Raw genomic sequence first — 21,432 nt, forward strand, 5'->3', positions numbered from 1 at the left:
AACCTCCCATGAGCCCAGCCAGCACTGTGTGATTCTGAGGACAAAGAGAGAAGTCAGACCAGAGCTTGGCCCCTCTGGGGTGACCTACCTGATGGTGAGGGATGGGAGGAGAGGCAGTGAGAATGGGGTGATGGGAAGAACAATGGAGGGGAGGAGGGGAGTGAGAAAAAACAAGAGAATGTTCTCCGGACTTAGCCAAGATCTGGTGGTAATAAGAAAAAGGGAAATGTGCTCAGTCCCAGGCAGGTCGACCACCTGGGTCCTGGCGCTGCTGAGGACGTGAAGGGAGTGGGTTATGACAGAGTGGGTTAATCTGGTTGGCACCATATTTCTCAAACATCTTTGTGGTCTCTGCCCCCCTCAGTCTGAGTCAGTCTCTCTCTCTCTCTCTCTCTCTCTCTCTCTCTCTCCTTTCTCTTACTCTCCCTGGATATTTCTGTGCTCTAACTCCCTCTCTAACTTATTTCTTTCTCTTTCCCCGCCGCACCCCCATCCTGTCTATTTGTGTGGCTTCTTCCCTCTGAGTTCTGGTTCTTCCCGCCTCCTCCAGCCTGATTTCTGGGCAGTGCTCCTGTACTTTGGTCCCAGCTCACCACAGCTTCATTAGATAAACTTGCTTCTAACCCAAGACTCCGCCTTAGGGATCTTCCTTCCCACCCACTTCCTCCTCCAGGCCACAGAATATCCTGTATCTAGATCCTGCATTGAGAGGTCATGAAGAATGAGGCATCCCCTCTTTAGAGACACCGGGAGGATTTCATATCCTAGGCCCCATCCCTTATGTAGCCAAGCTCTGACTCAGCAGCCAGCCAGCTCTTCCCAACAGGGGGTCCCCCTGCATGGCCTCCCTTCTCAGGGCCTCAAGTAAATGCCCAAGGATTCCTCCTCCCCCAGTGACATTCCCCAACCCCCATTAATCACAGGGTGTCCCAGGGAGGAGGAAGGAGATGGCATAGTTTACCATAAAGAGGCAAAGATACTAGAACCAGACTCCAGGGTCCAGGCACCCAGAGGTCATGAAGCTGGGACTTGTCTGTGCTCTGCTTTCTCTCCTGGCAGGTGAGGATCCTGCCATCCATCCTGATCACCCCACTGCCCTTTTGCTGCCATAACTGTCTCTCCTCATCGCCCTTTGCACCCCCAGCCTTTGGTTCCTGCCCTCTAGGCATCTCAGCATCCTTCCCCAGCCCTCCCACCCTGCTCTTCATTGATCCCTCTGCCTCCCACCTGCCCCCAGGGACCAGCCGGGCAGACACCAGAGCCATTGGGGCTCAGGAATGCCAACCCAACTCGCAGCCCTGGCAGGCTGGACTCTTCCACCGCACCGACTATTTCTGCGGAGCGACCCTCATCAGTGACCGCTGGCTGCTCACAGCTGCCCACTGCCACAAACGGTGAGTGACCACTCTGGGCAGGGCCTGGGGGTAAGGAAAGGGTTAGGGTGTCTTTGGTAGAGGAGGGAGGGAGTTGTAGGCAAGAAGGGCTGAGCCTCTAGTGCTTAACTCAGACTTACAAAGGGTCAAGTTTTCCTAATTTTATACTTTTAAGTATTCTAGTTCTAAGAGACTAAGATTCAAAATTTACACTCTTAGAATACTAGACTCTAACCCAGGGAAATTCAGAATCATAGACTCCTAAAATCTTGGTTCCATAAGATTCTACATTACCCTCAGATAATTCTAGAATGCATGGATTCAGGCACTACTAGAATCTCAGTGTTTAGGACAGCACTGCCCAGGAAATATGATGCTAGCCAGGTAAGTTGAAGATATCTAGTAGAAACATTAAAAAAGTAACAAAAAACAAACAAAAAAATTTTAATAGATTTAACTTTATATACTCAAATATATTATTTTAACATGTAATCAATGTCTAACCATCTATGAATGTCATAATTTACTCTTTTTTGTGTATAAGGCTTTGAAATCAAACATGTATTTTATACATATGACATCTCAATTTGAACTTACCACATTTCAACTACTCAATACAGTAGTTGTACTGGATGGAGCAATACTAGAATCTTAGATTCAGAGTATCGTGGCTTGGTTCACCAAATATAGATGCTCATAGTCTTAGAATCTTTCACTCACAGTATCTTGGAATATTGTGATTTATAGAATTCCAGAATCTTGAACCAAGAAAATTCTACAAAGTTATATTGATAAATGTCTAGAATTTGGTGGACTTAATATACCAGAATGCTATCACTCCAAATTCTTTAACTCTCCAAACTTTTAATTGCAAGCATTCTAGAGTCTCAAACTATTTGAATCCTTGATTCTTAAATTTCCAAAATTATATTCTAAAACGATGATATTTCAGTCTTGTTGTCCCAAAACATTAGAATTCTAGGTTCATTAGGTTCCAGATTTAATTTAGATAATTTTAAAACCTTAGCATGTTTAAGCCAGAGAAATCTAGAACATTACAATCTTGGATTCATAACATTCTAGAACCTGAGCCTTGTAGAATTCTAGAATTTGTGGATTCCTGTGGTGCCTACATCCTAGACCACTAGAATTTTAGATTCTGGGCATTCTAACAGAAACCTAGAATGTACCTGAGGCAGAAACCCTGCCTACATATCTCTGGAAATATCTGTCCATCCTGCTCTGATGCTCTTTCGTCCAGGAATGAAGTGTAAGTAAAGTTGCTCCTACAGGATGCTATGTGGGAATTTCCCATCATGCATTGTTCCATGATGGGGATTCTTTCAGCTCAAGCTCTGTACACCAGGCTAGGAGGGCAATCTTCAGAATCCAGCCTCACAGACAAAGATGGAGAAAAGAAGAGCTATGGAGGTAGAAAAAATTCGGGGGCAAGGACAAGTTGGGGTGGGGAAGGGCTCATTTCCCAGATATGCAGCCATGGCAGCAAGGTGACAGAGAGGCAAAGGGATAAAAATAACCATGTGCTACACAAACCCGAACTTCTCATTCACTAGCCTGGTCTCTAACCTGAGAGGTCAGAGGCTGGGGGCTGATATGTGGATCCCAAATGGTCCCAGCTGTCCAGGGCATGAACCCAGAGCAGAATAAGTAGACCTCAAGAGGAAATGCATTGAGGGGTGAGAGATATGGCACACAGGAAAAGCCTGAGGCCACAGATGACCCCAATTTGGGGATTTTCCATATCCCATCTCCCTCCACACATACACACCAGAACACACACAGAGCCACTCCCCACAGAAGTCACCAGACCTGTGGGGACAGGGGGTGGGGCTGTTGTGTTGTAAGAAGAGCACCCATATGCCTACAGGGTTCCAGGGGACCCAGGTCGCCACCAAGGCTCCAGGAGGGGCAAGGAAGAAGGAGGTTCACTTGGCATGGACCTAGGAAAGGGTGTGACTTTGGGGAGACAGCTAAGAAAGCAGAGGCAGACAAAGGGTTAAAGTGGAGAGCAGGGGCCCAGAGAGGGTGTGTGCCTTGCTTAAAATCAATCAGAACTCTTGGGTCACACATAAATGGTGGGGACCAAGAGAGGATATCTGGTTTGTGGAGAGTCGCACAACACCTTGGTGGACACTCATCTTGACCCCTGAGCCTTGTCCCAGCAGGTATCTGTGGGTCCGCCTTGGGGAGCACCACCTCTGGAAATTGGAAGGTCCAGAGCAGCTGTTTCGGGTCACAGACTTCTTCCCCCACCCCGGATTCAAAAACAACCTTAGCCCCCAAGACCACAACGATGACATTATGCTGATCCGTCTGCCCAGGAAGGCACAGCTGGGACCTGCTGTACAGCCCCTCAACTTCAGCAAGACCTGCGTCTCCCCAGGCACCGAGTGCCTCATCTCAGGCTGGGGGTCCGTGTCCAGCACCCAGGGTACGGTCTTGTCCATGACACACTCCCTTGTGTCTTATGCTGAGAAACTAAATTCCTCCTCCTTCTCTGTCTCTCCCTTTTTATGTTTATCCTCTATTGATCTACCCATCTACCCACATATTTTATCAAATCTAAGATGCTACAAATTATAAGTGCATTGTATTTTCACAGCCCACTGACAATGGAGGGGGGGACTTATTGATCCTCATGTGACACCATTTACTGGAAGACATATCCTGATTTTAGGGTATTTAAATATGAAAATACATGTCTCTTAGAATGATAATAAAGGCTGCATCTCTCAGTCACAAATCAACACCATATTAGCCACGTGTTTGGCTTTCCACATTAGTGCTGGTTTTCTTTTTCCTTTATTTTCTTTTAAAGTGAAAGAGGAAGGCAGAGAGACAGACTCCGCATGCGCCCAGACGGGGATCCACCTGACAACCCCACTAGGTGGCGATGCTCTGCTCATCTGGGGCTGTTGCTCGGCAAGGGAGCCATTTTTTTTTTTTAGCACCTGAGCCTCTGAGGCAGAGGCCACATAATCATTCACAGTGCTCGAGCCAACTCACTTGAACAACCAATGGAGCCATGGCTGTGGGAGGGGATGAGAGAGAGAGAGAGAGAGAGAGAGAGAGAGAGAGAGAGAACAGGGAGGGGTGGAGAAACAGATGGTTGCTTCTCCTGTGTGCCCTGACCAGGAATCTAACCCGGGACATCTATATGCCTGGCCAGTGGTCTACCGCTGAGCCAACCAGCCAGGGCCTAGTGCTGGCTTTCAAAGTGTCTTTAAAGAACAGTATTTCTGAATTTGTTGCTGCCAACATCTAAAACCTGGAGAGTTTCAAATGTTTGGGTTTTTTTTTAGTTTTTTATTTTATTTTATTTATTCATTTTAGAGAGGAGAGAGGGAGGGAGAAAGAGACAGAGACAGAGAGAGAGAGAGAGAGAGAGACAGGGGGGAGGAGCTGGAAGCATCAACTCCCATACATGCCTGACCAGGCAAGCCCAGGGTTTCGAACTGGCGACCTCAGCATTTCCAGGTCGACGCTTTATCCACTGCGCCACCACAGGTCAGGCTAAAACCTGGAGAGTTTCTGACCAGGCGGTGGCGCAGTGGATAGAGCGTCAGACTGGGATGCGGAAGGACCCAGGTTCGAGACCCCGGGGTTGCCAGCTTGAACGCGGGCTCATCTGGCTTGAGGAAAAAGCTCACTAGCATGGACCCAAGGTCACTGGCTCGAGCAGGGGGTTACTCAGTCTGCTGAAGGCCCACAGTCATGGCACATATGAGAAAGCAATCAATGAACAACTACGGTGTCGCAACGAAAAACTGATGATTGATGCTTCTCATCTCTCTCCATTCCTGTCTGTCTGTCCCTATTTCATAAAAGCCAAGTTTCTGTACTCACTTGGGAAGAACTGGCGATGCTGAGCTCACTTTCCCAAAATAGCAACCATTGCCAGATAGAAAGAGCGAAAGTGGTCTCCTGCTTACCAAACCTGGACTGTCCTCCCCTCCCCCACCTTCATTTACCCATCGAGCCCCTAGATGCATCTGAGTTTGCACTCATATGTAATATAGATTATATATGCATATTTACATCCAAATCTATCTCTATATGCTGCAACTCCATCTCCACCTACTATCTCTAAATCTTCATCTCTATCAATGACCATCTCCCTATAAGAGCCTCCACTCCTTTTACATGTGGCCTTCTCACTGGGTATCTCTGGCCCGTTTCTATTTCTTCATGGTCCCCTCTGAGAACTTCTTTCACCTTAAGAGGTCTCTAGCTCCTCCCACGGTCTCTGTTTTTTTCTATGTAAATTATATATGTGTCTCTTCTTGTCTATAGACTCTTGGCATCTTTCTGTTTCTCTGTTTCCTTCCCCCCTCCCTCTCCATATACATCTGTTTCTCTTTCACGCTCTGTGTCACTAGCTCTTCTGTTGGAGAATCTTACGCTATGGCTCCATGGATCCTCCTTAAGAAAGGGTGTATGTGCTGAGTGTGAGAGGGACAGTTGTTGATCCTCTATGACCTCCTTCCCCAACAGTGCAGTACCCAGTCACGCTGCAGTGCGCCAACATCAGCATCTTGAAGCCTATTTTCTGCCATTTTGCATATCCAGGCCACATCTCCAAGAACATGCTCTGTGCCGGCGTGTGGGAGGGAGGCCGAGGCTCCTGTAAGGTGAGATTTCATGTGGGAAAGGGAGGACGGGGCTATCCTGCTGGGACACATGGCTCTTGGGAGAGAATGAGGTCAGGACCAGAATTTCTGGATCTAAAGAAGGACGGAACTGGGGGTCTGGACTCTGAGTCCTGGGAGAAGAGGGTGTTTGGGCCCAAAATGTTAGGTCCAAGGGAGAGGTGGAGGCTATGAGCTTTTATTCCTGGGTCTGAGGGGAGAAGTCCTGGAGGCTTGGTCGTCTGGGTGTGGCAGGAATTAGAACTGGGCATCCACGGGGGAGAGAAAATGGTCTGTGTAATGTCATGATTAGGCTGGCCTAACAGTTTCTCTGCTCTTTTACTGCGCACAGGGCGACTCTGGGGGCCCTCTGGTTTGCCATGGAGCTCTGGCTGGTGTGGTGTCTGGGGGCGGGGAGCCCTGCTCCAGCCACTGGCGCCCTGCGGTCTATGCTGGCGTATGCCACTATGTACACTGGATCAGAAAGACGATGGAGGAAAACTGAACCCTGGTGCCTTGGACGACCAAGAGAAGAGGGTGGGCGCAAGCCAAGGGGGTCTGCAGCTTCATATATGTCCGCTCTTTTCCTCAGCAGTCCTAGAGAAGCCTTCACAGTATTTAGGCTCCGCCCTTTCGGGAAATGGAGCAGAGAGACAACTCTACCCTAGTAGTATATAGTCTCTATGATTTCACCAAAAACTATCACCACCTGGTGGCTCTGGCCTAGACACGAAATCCACCAAATAGCTCCTCCCCACGGTTCATTGCCCAATGAGACGCTCCCAATGGACTGCACCCCGTGTGGCCCCGCCCCCATGGCTTCAGAGGCTCTTCAATTTCTCCCAATGAATCGGGGCGTCGGTCTAGCTCAGCCCCTCGTGGTTCATCTTTATACGTGTCCTGGGCTTGAAACTTGACCGGGACCGTCTGGAAGAAGTTGAGGGGAGGATCATGATCTCTTCAGAGCCAATGGATAATTTTGCAATAAACGCGCGGAGCTGTTTCTTCTTTCTGGCTGTGCTGTAGGATGGAGGAAGGGCAATCGGGTGGGCGGTGGAGGGCAGATCCGCGACCGCCACTACCTTAATATTTCCCTTGAGCCTTTTGTCGGTCCTGCCTGAAGTCTGTCTCCATCAGTTCTGTTGCAGCAAGCCTCCTGGGTTCTGCTCAGGGAAGAGAAACCAGGTCACGGTGCCTCCCAAACCTGCCTTCCCAGATCCCGGTCCTCTCAGGGGACAGCGGGCGGGGCCCTTCCGCCTTCAGATGTTGGGACCACGAAGACTTGCCTTTCTTTTCTTTGGGGTTTTGGCAGCAGCCCCCTCTTTCCTCAGGCTCAGAGTCCAGGGCCCCTAGCCCCTCCTCCCTCAGACCCAGGAATCCGGGACTCCGGCCCCTCCTCCCACCCCAGATGTCGAGCCCCCAGCCCTTTCTGGTTCAGGCCCAGGAGTCACAGCACTGAGCCCCTCTCCCTGGCCTGCCAACCCCGAGATTCCAGCCCCTCCTCCCTCAAGAATGTCCCTTCCGCCCCTCAGTCCCTACTCACTCAAGCCCAGGGACGCTCTGCCAGCTCCAGCGCAGGAGGAGGCGGAGCAGGAGGCGGGGATTCCCAGTTAAAAGGCTCCAGATTTCCGAACCTGGCAGAGAGATGAAGTACTGGGACCTCTTCCACAGGGGACGAATCAGTAGGTGACCCCGCCCCCTGGACTCTGTCAAGTCTCCCACGCTGACATCTGCACCCCAGACCCCTCCTCCTTCAGACCCATGGCATTAACCTCATATCCCTTCTTCCTTCAAGACCCGGGAATCTGAGCCCCAGCCTCCTCTTCCCCGAGATTCAGGAGTTCAGGATCCTACCTCCCTTTTCCGGGCACATAAAAACCTAGACCAGCAGCACCCTCTCTCCTCAGACCCAAGAATCCAGGTGTCAGCCTCCCGCAAGACCCAAAAGAACAGCTCTGGATGCTCTACTCCCTCCCCATCCCTTAGATCGAAATAGGATCTCAGGTCCCTCCATCCTCTACTCTCAGCCCCTGCTCTCCCTCCCCCAGGCCCCAGCATGGGACGCCCACCGGCTGCTGCCATGCGGACCTGGATGTTCCTGCTCTTGCTGCTGGAAGCCTGTGCAGGTGAGGAGGGCCAGAAGGCACATGCGTGGGCCTGTGGGCATGCCGTGGTGGCCATGTGGGTGCGTGCAGTGGGATGTGTGAAGTGTACAATCGCATGTGGGGGCATCTGTGGGCTTGCTTTCCTGGGGGCAGGCAGAAACATGGCACTGCGGGTTGCTTGTTGATGGGTGTGTACATACACACAGGAGTATAGGAGCATGTGAACACATGTGGGAGCATGCTCAGGTGTGTGGCTCTGTGTGATGACTTGTCGGTTTCACTGAGTATATGTGTGTATCCATGTGGCATGTGCAAACAGAAAGCCACACATGGGAGTGTGTGTGGACACATGAGAAGACAAACAGAACTTGGGTTGTGTCCCTTTGAACACACAGTGGTTTTCCTGCTCTCTAACCGCCCCCCCCCACTGCCCTAGGAATGGGGATCCAACCCTTTCCCTCTCGCTGCAGGACACTGGATGGCAGAGGAGTCCAAAATTCTGAAAGGCCAGACGTGCAAGCCCCATTCGCAGCCTTGGCAGTCGGCCTTGTTCCAGGGCGTCCAGCTCCTATGTGGGGGTGTCCTTGTAGATGAAAACTGGGTCCTCACAGCAGCCCACTGTAAAAAACCGTGAGTGGATGCCTGGGGCGGAGGTGGGCTGGGTTTGGGGTAGGGGGTACTGGGAACTAACCTCAGGAAAGAGAGAGCTTGGTGGCAGGCCTCTAAGAGAGGAGGCCTGAGAGAGGAGGGGGTGAAAGGCTTAGACTCCTGGGACTGAGGGGGGAGGGGCCGGGTCTTGGGCTCTGGAATGAGGAGGCTGTAATGATGGGGCTGGATCTCAGAATAACCCCCTCATTACAGGAGGTACACAGTACGCTTAGGAGATTACAGCCTGCAGAATAAGAATGGGCCAGAGCAAGAAAAGGCTGTGGCTCAGTCCATCCCACACCCCTGCTACAGCTACAGCAGTGGAGACAACAACCATGATCTGATGCTCGTTCGACTACGTAGTCCAGCATCCCTAGGGCCCAAAGTGAAGCCCATCAACCTGACAGATCACTGCCCTCGAGATGGCCAGAAGTGCACCATATCAGGCTGGGGCACTGTTACCAGCCCCCAAGGTAGTAGGAGGGGGAGGAGGAGCTGGTTGGCCCAGCGAACCCCAAGCAATTGGCAAAACTTTACTCCGAGAAGGGAATATGGAAGGGAAGGTGAATGCTGAGGTTGAAATTCACAAGTGGCCCATGTAAGGAAGCTTCAAGGCCAGAATATTATTAAGAATGATGGGAGAAAGGAAGCAAGCTAACACATTGTTATGCAGGGTTCAAAAACATAAATGGGTGAGTGAATGAATGGATAAATGAATACATCTCTCTTTTATGGCAGAGAGAACCCTGTTATGAGACCTTTGTTGTATAGGACTTTATATAATCTCATTAATAGACTTTGGGATACAAAAGATCTGCTGCAGTCCAAGAAAATGGACTTCTCAGCACTTTTTCCTTTAACACCCCAAGATTCCCGGCCCCAGATCACTCACAGACCCTTCATGCCCAGGACCCATGTCTAGGTTTCCAGTTCCCTCTTCATTCTGGACCAAAAACTCTGGATGTCAGAGTCCAGGTAGCTTTTTATCCTGCTTCATAGTGAAGAAATTGGGCTCATCTCAGAGAGGCGATGTGATTCACCAGGAAGTCACACAGCCAGGGTTCAGGTCCCTGCCTGTATGACTCTCACTTCTAGAAAAAAAAAAGAAATCGGATGATGGGAAAACCCACCTGCTCAGGATCCAAGCAAATTTGTGCAAACCATGGCTCTGTCCATTTTTCTCAGAGCAAGTCCCTTCCCAACTCGTGAACTTACTTTCCTTATCTGCAAAATGGGATAACTAACCAATAGATTTTTAAGTTCCGTAAGAGCTTGTGTTGTATCTATTTTCCTCATTGGGTGTTCCTAGTGCTCAGGGTGGTGCTCAATAAATAGTTGTTGAATGATTATGTGGATGAGTGAATGATGGAATGAATGAATACAACCCTCCTTCCAAAAGCTGTTGTGAAAACTCAATGAGATGGAGCACATTATAGAGCTTCTGGCACATCAAAGTGCCAGAGAGACATTTCCCATTAAGTCCATTGTCAAAGGCTAATAAAAAAATGAATTGCACTCATTAATAATTAAAGAATGAATTCTAGTCATTCATTCAACACTTACCTCTGGGATCTGGCATGCCCCAGGTACTGTACTGTATGGGTCCTGATTCCTATGAAGTTACATGATAGGTGGGAGGAGTAGACAATAAACAAATACATATAAAATAAAATGTGAAGGAGAGTTAAGGGCTATAATGAAATACCATAGATGCTAAGAAGATAGGGAGTGATGGAGGTGTGGTGTTTTAATTAAAATGGTCAAAGCAGGCTTCTAGGAGGAGGTAACATTTGGAAGAAGTAGGATTTAACTGATATTGAGAAGCTAGTGGTCTGGGGATGGGAAGACTGGAGATAGTGGGACAGAGGTGTCACAAGAGGATACTTCCAAGTCCCCCATTCCCCTGATTTTTTTTAAATTTAAATTTTTTTTATTTTTTAAATTATTTTAAATTATTTTTTCATTTTAGAGGAGAGAGAGAGAGAGAGAAAGAGAAAGAGAAAGAGAAAGAGAAGGGGGGAGGAGCAGGAAGCCTTAACTCCTATATGTGCCTTGACCAGGCAAGCCCAGGGTTTTGAACCAGCAACCTCAGTGTTCCAGGTCGACACTTGATCCACTGCGTCACCACAGGTCAGGCCTTGATTCTTAATTTAAAAATGACTCAGGGCACACACACACAAAAAGGTAGAGTCCAATGGTTCTACTCTGGGTGGGGAAGAGGAAACAGCCCAAGCTATGGCTTTGTTTCATGTATTGAGTAGCCTTGAGAAATGTGTCAAAAACTCCACTGTGTGGTTGTGGATTCACAGAAGAAAGGTTAGATCCAGACAGGGATGGAGAGAAAAGGTTGCTCTCTCTCTGGAAACTTACAACTTCTATCCCCACAGAGAATTTTCCTGACACCCTCAACTGTGCAGAAGTAGAAATATTTCCCCGGAAAGAGTGTGAAGATGACTACCCCGGGAAAATCACAGAGGGCATGGTCTGTGCAGGTGACAGTAGTGGGGCTGACTCATGCCAGGTGAGTGACTTTCTAATTAACTAATTAAAATTACTTTTATTTTCTTTGAAGTGTTTATTATTTTAGAGAGGAGGGGGAGAGAGAGAGAGAGAGAGAGAGAAATATTGATTTATTGTTCCACTTATTTGCTCATTCATTTGTTGATTCTTGTATGTGCCCTGACTAGAGATGAAACCCACAACCTTGACATATAGGGACAACACTTTAACCAACTGAGCTACTGGGCCAGTGATAAAATTACTTCTGAATTAACCAGTCAGAAACCTCTTTCTTCCCTCTTTCTGTAGAGACCAGAGGCATAGCAGCAGGTGACTCCAAAGAGTTAGCTCTTACAGAGGTCATTCCCATCTCTATAAAGTGGGAAGAATATCAAAAGAAGGCCACACTCTCCCCACAGGTCACACAGCACAAGATCAGAGCATTGAATAGTTTCTGTCATTTTCTTTGGAATCCCTGTCTTCTGGATGAGGTTCACAGGGTGGGGGCAGTTAAAGGGGATGAGAGGAGAGTCCATGATGGAGAGTCTGAGGCTGGAGGGCACACAGCCTTCTGCTCCCTTTTCTGAGTGTTAGTTCCTGACACTTGTGCTGACTCTGCCATTGACCAGTTAGTCAACCACTTCTTTCTGGCACCTGACTGGGTTCCCTAGCACAGCTGCCTGCTCCTATGATTGGTTTTAGGGGAACAAGTCTCTCTTCCCTGTTGTCCAGGAAATGGTTTCATGGACTTCAGTGCTCCTTCAAGACTCCCCATCCATTTTTCATCTTGGGATTTGCTGTAGATATAACACCATTTTCCCCATTATTGGAACTTCAATCCTGCAAGGCTCTCCCTGGCTTGTCCCCTTCATGGAAGCCCCATTCTTTGACAATGATCGGACTCTAAGACAATGAATGCTCTACTGCGTTCTTCCCAGTGACCAGAAACAGCCATTTTCTGAGTGATCTTGCCTTGGAATTAATGTCTCTAAGTGGTTCACAGGAACAACGGCTTCTTCCTACAAAGACTCCCACAATGTCGTGTGTGTGTGTGTGTGTGTGTGTGTGTGTGTGTGTGTGTGTGTGTTCAAAGATCCCTGTCCCTATCTCCTATGTTTGGTGACTGGAGTCAATGATCTGTTCACCTCAAGTCAGGAATGCAGAACACATCAGCTCAGTTCCCACTGTCTTCTCTCTAGGTTGGACCTTCCAGAGCATTCTCTTTCCTATTGGTCAGGATTTCTCTCCCCATCCTTAGATTTGTCTGTTCCCTCCTACATGAAAGGCCCCATGTCTCTTTCAATCTCTCTCTCATTCTAACGAGCAGTTGGAACCAGGAGACAATACTCTTATCTCCAATGGCTAGAGGGGACCAATCATGGTACTGAGCTGGTACTACATGCTGGGTACAGCTGGGCATCTGAAGTGAAACTCTACCCCTACATCCTCCAGGGTGATTCCGGGGGCCCACTGGTGTGTGATGGTGTTCTCCAAGGTATCACATCCTGGGGATCGGACCCCTGTGGGCAGCCTAATAAACCTGGTGTCTATACCAACCTCTGCCGCTACCTGGACTGGATCAAGAAGACCATAGGCAACAGGAGCTGAGCCCAGGACAAGCTTTGGATCCCCCCCCCAAATAAAGCTAAAACCATTGCCTGGCTCTTTACTTGTCTTGCTTTGTCCCTGCTGGGAGGAGTGGGGGGACAGAATCTGTGCCCCTGATGGGAGGCTTGGCAGGAGGTCTGGAGAGAACCAGAACCCCCATGGCCACTCTAGCCATTACCACTACCTGAAGGGACCCCTTCTCCAGGAAGAGCTTGGAGGAAGAGGCAGTTAAGTTCAGCAGACAGAAGTCATATAAGTGTTTTCTAATATCCAGTGCACTGTCCTGTGAAAGACAGACTTAAAGGGTTTATGTTTCCTCTTCCTGAGCAGCTCAAATTTTTTTAACCATGGTGGAGGGAGACTCTACTTCCCACATTGGTTTTTTGTTTGTTTGTTTGTTTTTGTATTTTTCTGAAGCTGGAAACGGGGAGAGACAGTCAGACAGACTCCCGCATGCGACCGACCGGGATCCACCCGGCACGCCCACCAGGGGGCGATGCTCTGCCCCTCCGGGGCGTTGCTCTGTCGCGACCAGAGCCACTCCAGCACCTGGGGCAGAGGCCAAGGAGCCATCCCCAGCGCCCGGGCCATCTTTGCTCCAATGGAGCGTCGCTGCGGGAGGGGAAGAGAGAGACAGAGAGGAAGGAGAGGGGGAGGGGTGAAGAAGCAGATGGGCGCTTCTCCTGTGTGCCCTGGCCGGGAATCGAACCCAGGACCTCTGCACGCCAGGCCGACGCTCTACCACTGAGCCAACCGACCAGGGCCCCCCCATTGTTTTGAAGTAAATTTGGACATCATTTCCTTCTTTAATATTTCATTATATGTTGCTGAAACAGACTACAGATGATAGGCCAAATCCCACAGGCTAAAAATGGACCTGTATGACAAAAAAATAATGCGTAGTAAATAGTTAATTATTATATTTTGAATAATGTCAATTAAAAATGTGTGGAAATTTACTTTCTCCCTTGGTATGTCAGTATCTACATAATATCCTTGATTTTGTCTCTTAGTTCTCAAAAACTAAAATATATACTATCTGGCTCTCTAAAGGAAAAGTTAACAATCCTCTGCTCTAAAAGTCAAGAATTTAAAAACATAACAAACTTACATCATCACATCTTATAGAGCTAAGAAATATTCCTTCATAGCATTCAACATTTATATAATATTGAAATGTCCCCAGTGGAACATAAACCAGAAAGGACTGGAAGATTGGTTTCTGGTGTTAAGTAGGTGGATGGTTGAAGTCAAGGCAGTGAAGGGGTTTTTCCAAGATCACCCAAAAATTCAGGCATAAAATCATAGACTGTGGAGTGTGGCAGAGGACCAGAGGACAAAACATGGACAAAACCTGGAAGGACCCACATAGACAGGGAGCTTCTTTCAGCCGATTCAGGGAGACTTTGGGTACAAGTGTCAGAGCCTCAGTTCAAACTGGCTGATGCATAAGAGAGGACTGGTTCACTCAGGTGGCTAAGAAGGCTGTGGACCTGGCTCAAGATGACAGATACAGGAGTCTCCCATTGTTGAAATGGTAAGTCAGGCCAATCAGTTCTCTTTTTGTCCCTCTGGCACACTCTTGCTCTCTTGCTCTGCTCACCTCTGTCTGCCTCTGTTTCTCTCTCCCATATTTCTCAGCTGTTCACCTCTGTGTCTGCCCTTCTCTTATGTATCTCTTTCTAGCCACTGTAAACTTGGGAGGAAACACAGCAACTACAGACAGACCCAATTAAGCAAACTCAGCAAAAAGCAAGACTTCTTTTCTCCTGGCATCTTGATATTAGTCCCAGGAAAGATCTCTGATGGGTCCAGTTTGAACAGAACCCCCCACTCTTGAATCAATCATTTCTAAGGAAGAAGTGGTGCTCTCGTTAGCTTATCTTTGTTGATGCTTTCAAACAAGTGGGTGAGAGGGCTTAAAGAAGTATAGTGGACAGTTAACACCAAAATATATGAAGGAGTAGCTTCCCAAGAAGCGAAGTAATGTTTTTTTCTCTTAATTTTTTTTTCTTTTTTGTTTTAATTTTGGGTGATGTTTTTAAAGAAAGAGAAAGTAAATCCAGTAAGTCAGGAACAATTGGTCCTTAGAACCCAAGGTGATAAATGAGAAATTTCCAAGGTCAGTGTCCTGGATCCCCCTAGGGCAAGGGAATGTTGTTGGGACAAGCAGATGCCAGTTGCAGGGGTCTCCAAACTTTTTACACAGGGGGCCAGTTCACTGTCCCTCAGACCATTGGAGGGCTGCCAAATACAGTGGTCCTCTCACTGACCACCAATGAAAGAGGCGCCCCTTCCAGAAGTGCAGTGGGGGCTGGATAAATGGCCTCAGGGGGCCGCATTGCGGCCCGCGGGCCATAGTTTGGGGACACCTGAATGAGCCATCAGACAGAGGTTCAGGAGACAGGTCAGAGTTTAAAGGTGGTATGAGCCAGGGTGTCTGGGAAGAATTCAGGGATGGGTCAGGGACTAAACTGAAGAGCATGACAGCCCTGAGGTTTGAGATTCTTGCCAATGAGATGGGTGGCATCATTAAGAGACTCATGGGGTCCTAAATTTGTTTTCAGCCAACTGAGAATCCGACAGTGAGGGAGAGTTTCTCAGGGAAATCTCTGTCACAGAGTGTAGACTTGTGCAATGGTGAGACCCTGAGCAATTTTCCAGCCTTCAAATTCTGCCTTAGCTGAGCGAGTTTGCTCCAGTGACCTCACCTATTTTAAAACTCCCTTTTCTCATATATAAAAAAACAAGGAAGACAATACTCGCTTGAATCTATGTGAGAAATAATGACAAGTTCCAACAAGTGTCTGACACATCATTCAGAAGTACAAGAAATTGAAGTTGCTGTATTCTCGGATGGTGTGGTAAGACAGCTGATACTAATTCAGTGCCCGCGAATGCCCATCCTTTCACCATTTTATTTAATCCTCCCATTTGCCTTAAAAAGTAATTTTGGTAATTTGGCTTGGATTTATTTAGTGTGTATGGTGTCAACTTTGGTGTGTTGTTATTTGGTAGACTCTGTTAGAGTTTTTGTGAAAGGAAGAGTCAAGGTAGTGTGCAGAGTTGACAAAAGGAAGGGAAGAGCTGGGTATGAAAAGGAGTTTGGGATTTCAGGTAGAAATTGGGTGTAGAATGGGAATAGGGCTGGGGTTGGGGTCAGAGTGTTAAGATTGGTGTCAGATGTGAATTGGAGGTGGTTTCATGAAGAGGATGTCCATGTTGACTTCCTGAAATATGTATGATAACGATACGGAATGGAGTCTGAGTTGTACCTGGGTGACATTTGGGATAACTCTATGGTGACATCTAGTGTCTAGTACAGGGTTTAGTATAGCTTATAATTATGGTGCCAGGGTTCAAGTCCAGAGTCAAGTTTAAGGTTGATTGTGGTATGAGAGGGAGCTTGAATTGATATTTGGAGTCGGGAACTTGGTCAAGAAGTAGGTGCCATGTTGAGATGTAAATAAAGCAGTACTAAGGTTTAGGATTAGTTACAACTGAAGCCATAGGTTGAGTCTTGGGCTTGTGTTGAGATTGAAGTTGAGAATTGTGTGAAAGTAAAGGCTAGAGTTAAAATTATGCTTGAAATTAGGGTCAGAAACCTTTGTCACCCTCTCATAAGCTCTTTTTTTTGAGAAAGAGAGAGAGAGTAGAGGGAAGAGAAGGGGGAAGGAGAGAGCTGAGAAGCAACAACTCATATGCTTCACTTTAGTTGTTTGTTTGTTTGTTTGTATTTTTCTGAAGCTGGAAACGGGGAGGCAGTCAGACAGACTCCTACATGCGCCCGACAGGGATTCACCCAGTACACTCACCAGGGGGCGATGCTCTGCCCATCTGGGGCATCACTCTGTCGCGACCAGAGCCACTCTAGCACCTGGGGCAGAGGCCAAGGAGCCATCCCCAGCGCCTGGGCCATCTTTTGCTCCAATGGAGCCTCGGCTGCGGGAGGGGAAGAGAGAGACAGAGAGGAAGGAGGGGGGGAGGGGTGGAGAAGCAGATGGGCGCCTCTTCTGTGTGCCCTGGCCGGGAATCGAACCCAGGACTTCTGCATGCCAGGCCGATGCTCTACCACTGAGCCAACCGGCCAGGGCCTAGTTATTTTTTTTTTTAGTTGATTCTCATACATGTTTTGAAAGGGGGTAAGGGATGCTCGAGCTGAGCCAGTGACCCCTTGCTCAAGCCAGCAACCCCTTGCTCAAGCCAGAATCCTTGGGCTCAAGCTAGTGACCTTTGAGTTCAAGCCAGTGATCTTGGGGTCATGTTGGTGATCCCATGCTCAAGTCAGTGACCCCAGGCTCAAGCTGGTATGTCAGAGTTAACCAGCAACTTCAGTTTACCAGGGCCTTCAGTGTCCTGGGCCAATGCTCAATCTATGGCGCCACCACTGGTCAGGCACTCTGTTATAAGCTCTTGATAAACTCTGACTATGATATGCACTGAATGTTCATCAAGCAAGAGATCTTAAAACCCTAACATCTCTATCTTCCTCATCACAAGTTGCATTGAACCCATTGCCCATTGAGTCTTTAGGGTTTTCTGTGCACAATATCATGTCATCTGGAAATAATGACAGTTTTACTTCCTCCTTTCCAAATTTATTTCTTCATCTTTTCTGATTGCTATGGTTAGAACTTCCAATATCATGTTGAATAAGAGTGGTGAAAGTGGACATCCTGTCTTGTTCCTTATCTTAGCATAAATGCTTTCAGATTTCCCATTGAGTATGATGTTGGCTGTAGATTCATCATATAGGACCTTTAATATATTGAGAAATGATCCCTCTATTCCCACCTTGCTCAGAGGAGTGCTGAATTTTATCAAATGCTTTTCCTTCATCTATTGATATTATCATGTAATTTTATTTTTCATTTTATGTAAAGTATCACTTTTATTGATTTGTGAATATGTACCAACCTTGCATCCCTGAAATAAATCCAGTCAGATCATTGTGTATAATCTTCTTAATATATTTTTAATGCATCTGGTTTGCTAGTTACCATATTTTCCTATGTATAAGACACACCTTAATTTGGAGGCCTGAAATTTGAAAAAAAACTGTATTACATAAAGTTATTGAACTCAAGTTTTATTCATCATAAAATTCATACAACTCCTCATCCGTGTTAAAAAATGGGAAATGCAAGTAAAAAAAAAAAATCTACAACCAGTGTATAAGATGCATCCAGTTCTTAGACTTCAAACTTTTTGAATAAAGGTGCATCTGATACATGGGGAAATACAGTATTGCATCTATGTTCATCTGGGATATTGGCCTATAGTTTTCTCTCTTTGTCTGGTTTTGGAGTGAGGATCATGTTGGTCTCATCAGAAGACCTTATGAGTCTTCCCTCCTTTTTAATTTTTTTGGAATAGCTTGAGGATAGGCATTAATTCCTTTTTGGATGTTTGATAAAATTTGCCTGTGAAGCCATCTCGCTCAGGACTCCTTTGTGGGAAATTTTTTGATTATGGCTGGCATGAAACATATCTGGTGTCTGAGGGAGAAGTGGGGGTCAATTCTACTATTAGAAATTGGCAGTCGGCCTGTCCGCTGCCATCATGGGTCGCATGCACACTCCCGGAAAGGGCCTGTCCCAGTCGGCTTTGCCCTACCGCCGCAGCATCCCCACCTGGATGAAGTTGACGTCTGATGACATGAAGGAGCAGATCTACAAACTGGCCAAGAAGAGCCTGACTCCCTCACAAATCGGTGTGATCCTGAGAGACTCACATGGTGTTGCACAAGTACGTTTTGTGACAGGCAATAAAATCTTGAGAATTCTTAAGTCCAAAGGACTTGCTCCTGATCTTCCTGAGGATCTCTACCATTTAATTAAGAAAACTTTTGCTATTTGAAAACATTTTGAGAGGAACAGAAAGGTTAAGGATGCTAAGTTCCATCTGATTCTGATCAAGAGCTGTATTCACCGGTTGGCTCGCTATTATAAGACCAAACGAGTCCTCCCACCCAATTGGAAATATGAGTCATCCACAGCCTCTGCCCTGGTTGCATAAAGTGTCTATGTACGCAAGAAATAAATTTTCTAAAAATTAAAAAAAAAGAAATTGGCAGTCTAGTAATAATCTGATAGTGGTTTCTGTGTTATCCAATGTAAATGCCAGAGTTGTGCCATTTCCTCAATTCCTGTGTCATCCAAGTCCTGTGATATTTCTGATCTCCTTGCCTGCCTTCCTACTTTGGCTCACTCGGTCCGAAAGTCTTCCCTGCTGGAACATTCTAGATCACCCCTTCCCTGCTCATCTGTCTGTTCACTATGCCTGGAACTCACTGACCCAGTAGCTACATGAATTCATCCACCACCTCCTTCAAGATTATGTTCAATGTCCTCTTAACATGGAGCTTTTGAATGAACCACCATTCCTAATATTATAATCACAGGGATCCCTGAGTAAAAATAAGAGCTAATACTTCTCTATCTCTCCTTTTGGTTCTTTTCTTCACAGCACTTACTGCCAAGTAAAAAACTATAAATTTGAAGTTCTTATCTTTTTTAATCACTGTCTTCACCCTCTGGAGTAAGAGCCTCTGTGAAGGAATATTTGTTATTTGGTTAATGTTGTGTCCTCAGAGGCCAGAGTCGATTCCGGCTCAGAGTAAGTGCTCAGAGGCTACTACTGGGATGAATACAATAAATCAAGATGATTCTATGAAGAAACCCATCCCAACATTATTACGATGAAAGTGATTCAAAAGTTCTTCAGTGTGAAACAGATCCTATAAATCAGAATAAAACTATAGCATAAAATATTATACAAAAATATAAAGGAAGGAGAGCCTGACCAGGTGGTGGTGCAGTGGATAGAGCATTAGACTGGAATGCAGAGGACCCAAGTTTGAAACCTCGAGGTCATAGGCTCGAGTGCGGGCTCATCAGGCTTGAGCATGGGCTCACCAGCTTGAGCGTGGGGTCACTGGCTTGAGCATGGGATCATAGGCATGACCCCATGGTTGCTGGCTTGAGCCCAAAGGCCACTGGCTTGAAGCCCAAGGTTACTGGCTTAAGCAAGGCATCACTCGTTCTGCTGTAGCCCCCTGGTCAAGGCACATATAAGAAAGCAATCAATGAAAAACTAAGGTGCCGCAACGAAGAATTGATGCTTCTCATCTCTCTTCCTTCCTGTCTGTCTGTCCCTTTCTCTGTCTTTCTCTGTCTCTGTTAAAAAAAAAAGTATAAAGAAAGGAGAATGCCTTTCAGATATATGCCCAAATATTGAAGAAATCACTAGGACACATCAGGCTCATGTTTTTCATAAACACAAGAATGAAAACAACACATTCATGCTGGGACCTGCTGAATTTACTAAATCTTACTAAAAATGTATCTATATATATAAAAAGATAACTTTTTTGTCTTTTTTTAACCCCTCTTTTTTACAAATTCTAAAAAGCATAACAAAAAATGTAACATAAAAATGTTTTTCAATATCAGAATAAATGTAATTTTGTCATATTAATTTCATTTAATTACCATAAAAGCATGCTTGGGCTATATATTTTTCTTTAATATTTGACTTAATTATTATAACATATTTCTCAGAAATTTGTATATAGTGTACCTACAATTATTTGTAGAATCTTAAATGCACCCCAACTTCAAAACGTTTGAGAACCACCGGAATAAAGGATTACATTACATAATGATTTGTACGAGAAACAGATGAATTAAAATAGTAAGCATTTAGTGGGTGGAAATAGGAAAGCCTTCTGTATTGATTCATACCCATATATTAGGGTTAGGGTTGAGTTCAGGCTCAAATAAATAGCAGGGATTCAGCCAGGATAAGTTTCAGAGGTTGCAGTGTAGGATCTAGACCAGTGGTCCCCAACCTTTTTTGGGCCACGGACCGGTTTAATGTCAGAAGATATTTTCATGGACCGGCCTTTAGGGTGGAAGGATAAATGTATCACGTGACCAAGACAAGTGTCAACAGTGAGTCTTAGACCGATGTAACAGAGGAAATCTGGTCATTTTTAAAAAATAAAACATCGTTCAGACTTAAATATAAATAAAACGGAAATAATGTAAGTTATTTATTCTTTCTCTGCAGACAGGTACCAAATGGCCCACGGATAGGTACCGATCCATGGCCCGGGGGTTGGGGACCACTGGTCTAGACCATATGTAGGAGGGGATGAGGGCAAGAATATTGCCCACAGTAGAATACCCAAGACTCAGACTATTCCTGAGCTCAGCAGGTCCTTGACTCCTGTCCTGCCCCTCAGCGCCAGCACCTGCTCCTTCCACTGATAGCTGCCCCAGGAATGATGGAATTAAAATCTGTTGGGGCCAAACCCCCTAGGCACCACCCTGATCTGGTGATCAGAAGTGAGGGTGCAGAGAGTGCGGGCCTGTGGCATTGGCTGCCCCAGGGGTTCCAGATAAGAGAAATGCAGGTAAGGGCGCCCAGAGCTGGGGGCACCTGCACTCCATGACCCTGTGGGTTGAGGTGGAGTGGGTGAGCTATAAGAGGGACACCCTGCACAGAGCTGGACACGGTTGAATCGCGATCTTCACTGAAGCCCTA

The 21,432-nt window shown here is 46.7% G+C and overlaps 2 protein-coding genes and 1 pseudogene across 4 annotated transcripts; all 3 read left to right on the forward strand.

Moving 5' to 3' along the window:
* Window positions 1–1,008: 1,008 nt before the first annotated feature.
* On the forward strand, window positions 1,009–7,428 carry LOC136332110 (kallikrein-9-like). The gene is made up of 5 exons (XM_066271398.1): window positions 1,009–1,059; window positions 1,238–1,394; window positions 3,560–3,830; window positions 5,894–6,025; window positions 6,375–7,428. Exons 1-5 carry the CDS (start codon window positions 1,017–1,019, stop codon window positions 6,525–6,527), a joined length of 756 nt encoding a protein of 251 aa, XP_066127495.1. The 5' UTR covers window positions 1,009–1,016; the 3' UTR covers window positions 6,528–7,428.
* A 177-nt stretch (window positions 7,429–7,605) lies between these two features.
* LOC136332109 (kallikrein-8-like) lies at window positions 7,606–12,927 on the forward strand. 3 transcript variants are annotated; one of them, XM_066271395.1, is made up of 6 exons: window positions 7,606–7,704; window positions 8,071–8,148; window positions 8,598–8,757; window positions 8,989–9,248; window positions 11,163–11,296; window positions 12,727–12,927. In XM_066271395.1, exons 1-6 carry the CDS (start codon window positions 7,668–7,670, stop codon window positions 12,880–12,882), a joined length of 825 nt encoding a protein of 274 aa, XP_066127492.1. In that variant the 5' UTR covers window positions 7,606–7,667; the 3' UTR covers window positions 12,883–12,927. The 3 variants fall into 3 exon arrangements, with proteins under 3 accessions (XP_066127492.1, XP_066127493.1, XP_066127494.1); XM_066271396.1 differs by having other exon boundaries at window positions 7,688–7,704; window positions 8,050–8,148; window positions 9,088–9,248; XM_066271397.1 differs by lacking the exons at window positions 7,606–7,704; window positions 8,071–8,148 and having other exon boundaries at window positions 8,599–8,761; window positions 8,992–9,248.
* Window positions 12,928–18,430: 5,503 nt separating this feature from the next.
* LOC136329284 (small ribosomal subunit protein uS15-like) lies at window positions 18,431–18,925 on the forward strand (annotated as a pseudogene).
* The last annotated feature ends 2,507 nt before the right edge of the window (window positions 18,926–21,432 follow it).

Source organism: Saccopteryx bilineata, chromosome 3 (assembly GCF_036850765.1).
Source record: "Saccopteryx bilineata isolate mSacBil1 chromosome 3, mSacBil1_pri_phased_curated, whole genome shotgun sequence".
NCBI lineage: Eukaryota > Metazoa > Chordata > Mammalia > Chiroptera > Emballonuridae > Saccopteryx > Saccopteryx bilineata.